The sequence below is a fragment of the Colias croceus genome, chromosome 28 (assembly GCF_905220415.1).
Source record: "Colias croceus chromosome 28, ilColCroc2.1".
Lineage (NCBI taxonomy): Eukaryota > Metazoa > Arthropoda > Insecta > Lepidoptera > Pieridae > Colias > Colias croceus.
This window is the reverse complement of record NC_059564.1, coordinates 156,598-164,604: the sequence shown is the minus strand read 5'-3', so window position 1 is coordinate 164,604 and position 8,007 is coordinate 156,598. Positions and strand designations below refer to the sequence as shown.

Here is an 8,007-nt window from a genome sequence, read left to right as displayed (position 1 = left end):
TTGAAAAATGACATAAAACAAGTTAATGTGCCAAGTACGACGCTATCTATTAAACATTCTATAATAAGTGGTATATTACATCTAACTTACCTTACAGGTCAACGAAATCTGATCATGTAAATTTTAACGCCAATAACAAAGAAACGACAATATTAAGAACATAAACATAACTTTTTAATTTCCCATTTGACATAACATAACTTGGCTGTATACAAGAAGCTTATATCTAATACACTGGAGATTGCACTATGAACGTTGACTTGTCACGGGAAGGTATGACCTTGAATGACGCCTGGTTGTTTTTTGTCCCTTTCACACCTAACTTGGCAAGTTGGTGTGAAAGGTCATACCTTCCCGTGACAAGTCAACGTTCATAGTGCAATCTCCAGTGTATTAGATATATAAGCTTCTTGGCTGTATACGAACTGCCAGTTCAGTTGTCACATTTGAAATTTATAATCTGTAAAAAAAAATATGACATTTGACCTCAGCATTTGACAGATGATGTTTGACGTTTGACATTAGAATGGCATTCGGTCGCAGTTGCAAGCCGCGCCGCCCTGTCCCTGTCTGCATTGTACGTTGCACCAAGTTTGCCAGCCGTCTACCGTATCGAGCATTCTTGCGTTCACAGCAAGTGTTTGTAGGGTAGTTGGGTATACGTCACAGGCTGGACAACCTAATGCAACAGAGAAGAGATTTTTAAACATAAAACTAAATTATATTCAAGTCCATGACAATGAAATTTGAATTATATATTATTTAAAAAGGAAAATGGATTATCAGCGCTCCGGGGGTGTCCCGTCAAAATGTGGCAAATTAGCCACAAATTTGTTAAATGTCATAATTGGTATAGGTCATTGGTTAGGCACAAACAGTTTATGTACCAACAATAAAAAAGTCACGCTCTTTCACTCTCACGCATAGAACACATTTCACTTGCCTACGCTAGTCGGGCAATTACCTGACATTTGTATTGCCATTTTGACCGTGTAAAATGTTTCTATTACTTTATAATTAACTACCTACTTGAGGATAGTAGGATTTGAAAAATTCTTTCTGTGTTTGATAGCCCATTTCTCGAGGAAGGCTCTAGGCTATATATCATCACGCTATGACCAACGGAAACGGAGCCACGCGGGTGAAACCGCGGAGCGCAGCTAGTAAATAATAATTACCATTTAGTACATATCCGTCGGTGACGCAAAATGCTTCGCAGACCATGGTCCAGTTGGTTGGGTGCGTGAATGTAGTACCGCTCACGCAGTTGCAGAGAGGCTCACCTGGTGAATAAAAAATAATATGTAGGTATTGTTTTTTATTTTACTTAACATAGAGGTAAGATAGAGCACAATTATTTAGGATATTTTTTTTATGTCAGAGCTAGCAAAGGAGCAGGTGGGCCACCTGATGTTAAGTGGTCACCACCGCCCATAAACACTTGTAACACTAAAGTGTTACAAGTGCTTCGCCGGCCTTTGCTTTATAGGCCGTTTCATCCAATTTGTAAAATTTTTGCATGAAAAACGATGTTAGAAAAACTGTATTATATTCAAAATATCGCGAACTTTACGTCTGTCTCGCGATGAACAAATAATTTTAAATTCACTAAGGGCCGATTTTTCAATGCTTGGTTAAAACTTACCCGTCTAATCTATATATATATATATAGGTATATAACTCAAAGGTGACTGATATAGTGATCTTAATCAACGCACAGCCCAAACCACTGGACGTATCGGGCTGAAATTTGGCATGCAGGTAGATGTCATATCGTAGGCGTCCCCTAAGAAAGGATTTCCCGAAATTCTTGCGGGAACGGGGAAAGACGGGGATGCACGTACAAAGTCGTGGGCGGAATCTGACACGTGTACCTACTTGGCACACACGCTCTTTTTTATTCTATTATTTTACATACATTTATTACTTTAACAGTGCACACTTACCAAGCTGATTATCACACAAAGAAGGACACACATCGACCCTCGGCTGGCCATACTGTTCACTACTTCTGTTCCCACTAGTAAGAGCCGTCTTCAGACCAACCGGCATGAGGGAGAGGCAAGCTGATCCGCACGCGTTGCCGCCAAAACCTGATTATAAATAAAACGCCTATATTTACAGCTAAGCATCAGTTCCATACTTTCCTTACTATTTAAAATGAGAAAGTATGTCTCTTTCACGGCAAATAGAGCGATTTTATGACTTATGATTTTCCGTGAACTGTGAACAGCTGGCAAGACCTAAGGGCAAGGCTCAAATGATATATTTTATTGTGAACAATTTTTCATAGAAAAACATAACGTTATAGTTATTCAAAAGAACATTAATAATCTACCATAATATATGGGCTACCCAGTTACCTACATAAAAACACAGTAGGCTATGAAACGTATGGTAGTTAAAAGTTAGTGGGTAGGTAGGTAGTTAGTTAGTCGTTAAAATAATTAAGTATGTTTCATATTTGGTGTATATCGAATAATACGGATTACAATACAGATAAACGGATAATCAATAAAATAACAATGGCAGACTTAGATACAAGAAATATTTAAGTTTTAGGGTCTATAGGTGAAATTAAAAATATGTAACTATATGACCTATGTTCATCATTAATCTCTACTTAGAGAGTAAGAAACTTCATCTCTATAATTGTAACTTCAATAAAAGTAACTACGTCCTACATGGTGTAATATTAGGTAACATATTATTATAGTCAATTCGATTCCCGGGTGGAGCAAGGTAACTTTAAAAAATAATGGAATGTTTCCTTTGAATAAAATGTTATCTTTTATCGTGATAAATTTATTCGTGACGATATTTTTTACATTATTTTCCATCAGAAACTTAACTCGTGAACGATTAGTATAATATTTTGTAACAGTCTATGAATGTGAATTTTTAAATAATAAGTACGTATGTAAAAATAATAAATGTATAGATAATAATATTTTGCAAATAAATATACTTAATTTGAATTTGAATAAGCCGTAAAATACTTTAACCGTCGGAGGTGATTTAAATGCATGCATGCTAAAATTTGATTTAAATTGTAAGAACAAAACAATAAACTTCACTACATACTAGGTACCTACTTAGTATAAAACAGTCACTTTCTCTGGTCCCTATGTCCCTTTGTATGCTTAAATCTTTAAAACTACGCAACGGATTTTGATGCGGTAGATAGAGAAGAGAGAGATTCAAGAGGAAGGTTTTAGTATATAATTTATTAGGTTTTAGACAAAGCGGGTGAAGCCGCGGGCGGTAAGCTAGTTAAAGATAATTCAAAAGAAAACAATCATAGATTCATGTATTCTACTAAAACATCAATAATAATTTTAATCCTTGTAGCACAATACTAACACGCTACATAAAAAAATAAATATCTACAATCTACAACCTAAAATAAAAAGAACGTTAATATTATTTTCTCAAAATTGGTAACTCACGGGCTACTTAATTTACTTAAAAATTGTTTCGCAAAGTTATGAATTAAAACTATTTTTCCCTTTACGTCTATTAAAATAAAAACACGTATTAAAACCCGGTATAAATAAAAAAAAAAAAAATTAATTAATTTATTGCCATAATTTAAATTTCACCACAAATCATCAAAGTAAAAACGTATACAACTAATTAAAATTAGATAAACACCAAAAATGTACTCACCAAACTCACCAAAACGTCACAGATCACAAAACCACAGACAAACCAAACCGAACGAAAAAAAAAAACACACGTCAACAAAAAAAAAACCTGCGTGACACAGCTCCGAGCACAGGCTCTGCTTGGCGGGAACTGGCCGACCCTCCTTGCGGAACTGCGTGAGGTAGATCCTCTCCAGTTCTCCCCCGTCGTACTTCAGCTGCAGGAATACTTCAGGGTTGCCGATTGGCTGTTCTATAGCGGTTTTTGATTGGTCGGCGAGGCACGCGAGGACCACGCCTAGTAATGTTATTGCCAGCATCTGAAATTCGAATGATGAGTTTTTGTTGGTAATGCTTTGTGATGGTTGAATGTTATTTGTATAATAATGGAAAATAAATTATTAGATATAATCGTAACCTACGTCACAAATGCAATTTTGTTATTTTCTTTCTGCTTTTTGTTTCATGGTGAAATTCTATAATTTATTTCAATTTTTATTTAAAACTGAAAAGCCCAAAATTATTTTTATCGTAATGAGTTAGATAAGTAAGGTCATAAATTCCATTTTCATATTTTCTTTCTGTATTTTTCGTTTAGAGGTGTGGACTCTACATTATTTTTTTTATTTAGAGCTTCGTAAATCGTAAAGTTAAATATTATTTCTAAGATAACTTTAATTTACTAAAGGTATTGCCGCTAATACGTAAACTAGCGTCAGCTACTATTAGGTATGTAAGTCTAATTGAATAAATGAATGTTTGTATACTTAGATGTTTGTATAAACCTTATTGGTGCAAAAATGATATCTAGGTAAGTGTTGTTGCTATGTTCTTTTTAAGAAGATAATATTCTTTTATATAAATTACCTACTAGCCACTCTGGAAGATTGTAGCGTTATCACTAGGCAGAAATGTAATTTTCTATTGATAAAATAATTTGCTACCTACTACCTACCTAGAAAAAATTTTAATTTAATATTAGGCAGTAGATACAGCGTTGAAAATAAAAATGTGCAAGTAAGCAAATATTAAGGCTCTAACATTTGAAAAACGATAGGCATATGTATGTACATATTATTGTTTGTTACCTAGGTTTGTTATATTATGTATAAGGTTTTAATAAATTATTCTGCAAATTACTTGTTTTATTTTGATGATTACTTATTCCAATTTTTATTGCAAATGATTGAATGTAGGTAGGTAGGTACCTAAGTTACAAGTGGTAAATGTTAAAAATATGTAGGTACCTAGGTACTTTTCAAAAGTGCTCTGGAAGAAGTCTATTTGAATAAATACATGGTTGATTTTAAGTTTGGGTTTACACAAATTTAATTAGCCTGGTTGATTTGTTTTACAATTATTTAATTTTAATTGAAGACTTAAGCATTTAGCTGTCTTCCAAAGAGTACTTATCTGTAAGTATAATATTCTTGAATATACCTATATAAATAAAAAAACCCTTGAATAAATTATTTTGCGTTCAATATAATATCTATTTACTTTATATAATAATTATCTATCTGTAAACTACCTACATTCAAAGCCTGAAAATCAATACTTCGAACTGTCCGCCATTTTGAAAACAGCCTTCGATAGAACGAGACGGGTATATGTAATTAGAGAGAGAGGAATGTCCGGTATTGATCCCTAGTGAGATTATATACCTACTGAAGATTATATATGTACCTACTAGTTCTTATGTTAAGAGGAAAATTGGGTTTGAATATTACCTAATATTTATGGTTAATACTAGCGGTCCGACCCGTCTTCACCCGTGGTACATGTTTACGTTTTCTCTCCATAAGAACCATCCTCATTCTTTAAGGAATATTATAATATAAAAAATAATTAACGAAATCGATTCAGCCGTTCTCGAGTTTTGCGCTTAGCAATACATTTGGCGAATCTTTTATTATACCTAGATATCATACAAGCAGCTTCCCGGCTTCTGCCGGGTTGACAAGAGTGACATAGGCTGTATTTTTGGTGGTAGTAAGAAGTGCAAATACCTAGTTTTTTAATTAAATCGTAACAAACAATCTCTTTGATTTTTAACCGACTTCAAAAAAAGGAGGAGGTTATCAATTCAGCCGGTATGTTTTTTTTGTTATGTATGTACACCGATTACTCCGAGGTTTCTGAACCGATTTATGTGATTCTTTTTTTGTTCGTTGCGGGATGGTGTCGAATTGGTCCCATAAAAATTTTATTCGGATAGGCCCAGTAGTTTTTATTTTATGAGTATTTTTGTCTGTATTTGTAAATGTTGCAAGTACAAGTTTGAAGTCGGTTGTTTTTAACGCAGTTATTCTTGTCTCTTTTTAATGAGTTAGCTGAAGCTGGTATGTAGGTTTATTAATATTTGTATATATTTTTAATACCAATCAAAAGCAGTTGTTATGATATTTCTTAATGTACTTAAATAGTAATATATAAAAAAATATTATGTAAAAAAACTTATAATGAAAGTATATAATGTCATATTAAAATTGTAGAGGTAAAAGATATTAAAATATGTTCGAAGTCACCATCTAATGGCAATGAAATATATTATTACCTGTTTGAAAAATAATAGGGTAAAATCGCAGAACACAGATACATAAAAAACACAATGGAATATAGAACCTCCTCAATAATATTAAAATTATCATAATTGATTCAGTAGTTTCTTGTGATTACCTAGGTATCTATTTCACACATCAAAATATACCTAGATATACAAACAATCAACCGACTTATAAATGATATAAATTAAAATGATAATCATGTCAATAGTTAGCTGTAGTACTGAATCGATTACAAGAAAATTAAAAATAAGCTATTTAACAAGTAACTACGGGTAGAAAGTTTGTATTGTAAAATATAATAGAAATCAAGTGGTCTTACCATAGCGATGGTTGAGAGAGATTTAATTTAATTCTGTTAACGTTTATTATCTGCGGACAAGTGAAGCCAGGTAATTGACTATAGAGTAGGGAATATCAGAGACTTGTAAATAAATTGTTTTGAATTTGCAATGTAAATGTTCAGAAAATGACATTTAAGAATTAAAAATGTAGAGTAAGAGGATTTAAATGAATAATTGACTAATGAAACACCTCGGCATTATCTATAAGGTGTTTTAATTTAAAACTGTTTGCTATAAAAACGATATTTATAAAACCTAAGTCGCTGAAACACCTATTGTTTTAACCAAATAATAGAGTATACTGCATATAAAATTCTTCAAATTTCTATTATAATTTTGTAAAAACTCTACACTTAAGTTAAAGTAGAGTATAGTAATATTGGAGCACTATTATAGTAGGTACTTACATTGGATATAATGTCTTTTTAACTCAAACTAAGTACATCTAACTTGAATCGAACTATGCTATAGATTAATAAATTAATCGTCAAAAGATGGCGCCACTGATCATAAGCACCAATTTGCCTCGCGCTCTAAATATTTTTTTCCAATGTAATAAATATATGCAGTTTGTTATTTCATGTTACTCTGGTTTCCCTTCAAAACGTATAAATCTTTCGCCTTTTACTAAAGATTTCCGTGGAGGGGAACACTCAAATGAGTCTTTATTATTTTTGACACCTTGAATTTATTCAAGGTTTATTAATTTAAACAAAAACAATCACCCATCAGAACATCAGATATCAACTGTAAAGCTAAATTTTTATTTATATCGATGATGAAAGCGTCATAGAAAGCAGAAAAATAGTACAGAACTATATACGATATACGAACTTATAATAATGTAAAATGTTATATTATTAGCTCGCGAACAACCAGAGAAAAATTTGTGTAGTATTGAAAAAGAGACAGACACAGTTACCTACTATCACCTTTTCGTTTATCAGTCATAATAATTATTATAGTAAGGATTATTATAGCAGATCATTTATGGAAATAAATAATAAATAGAGTCTCTACGAACTACGCTCTACATTACTCTGTACACGCTAAGTACAGCTCTCGAGATAATCTTTTATCGCGCAAGCTTTTATCAAAAGCTCTTAATATGAAGCTTTTCGATGGAAAGATGTGTATCAAAATATTTGTTTTTCTAATATAATATAAAAGTTATTTAAATTAGTAAATGTTAACGTTAACTTAGGATATCAAAATTAATAACTCTGTGATTGATGAGTAAATCTAAACTAATAACATTATTATAAAGCTGAAGAGTTTGATTGTTTGTATGTTTATTTGAACGCGCTAATCTCAGGAACTACAGGTCCGATTTGAAAAATTCTTTCGGTCTTAGATAGCTCATTTACCGAGGAAGGCTATAGGCTATATATCATCACGCTAACACTAACAGGAACGGAGCCATGCGGGTGAAACCGCGGGGCGCAGCTAGTC

The 8,007-nt window shown here is 32.6% G+C and overlaps 1 protein-coding gene and 1 non-coding gene across 2 annotated transcripts; one reads left to right on the top strand and one right to left on the bottom strand.

Moving 5' to 3' along the window:
- Positions 1–415: 415 nt before the first annotated feature.
- On the bottom strand, positions 416–3,967 carry LOC123703933. Its single transcript, XM_045652142.1, has 4 exons — positions 3,757–3,967; positions 1,947–2,093; positions 1,179–1,283; positions 416–679 (listed from the first exon to the last, which is right to left on the bottom strand). The coding sequence occupies exons 1-4, from the start codon at positions 3,965–3,967 to the stop codon at positions 522–524; spliced, it is 621 nt and encodes a 206-aa protein (XP_045508098.1). The 3' UTR covers positions 416–521.
- Positions 3,968–7,138: 3,171 nt separating this feature from the next.
- LOC123704232 lies at positions 7,139–7,254 on the top strand. The gene has a single exon (XR_006753103.1). It is a non-coding gene; the product is annotated as a U5 spliceosomal RNA (small nuclear RNA).
- Positions 7,255–8,007: the final 753 nt, after the last annotated feature.

Coding starts and splice junctions, on each gene's coding strand:
- LOC123703933 (XM_045652142.1), bottom strand. CDS start 3,967: ATGCTGGCAATAACATTACTAGGCGTGGTCCTCGCGTGCCTCGCCGAC. Junction 2,094..3,756: donor CTCGGAGCTGTGTCACGCAG/GTTTTTTTTTTG, acceptor ATTTATAATCAG/GTTTTGGCGGCAACGCGTGC. Junction 680..1,178: donor CGACGGATATGTACTAAATG/GTAATTATTATT, acceptor CTGTTGCATTAG/GTTGTCCAGCCTGTGACGTA.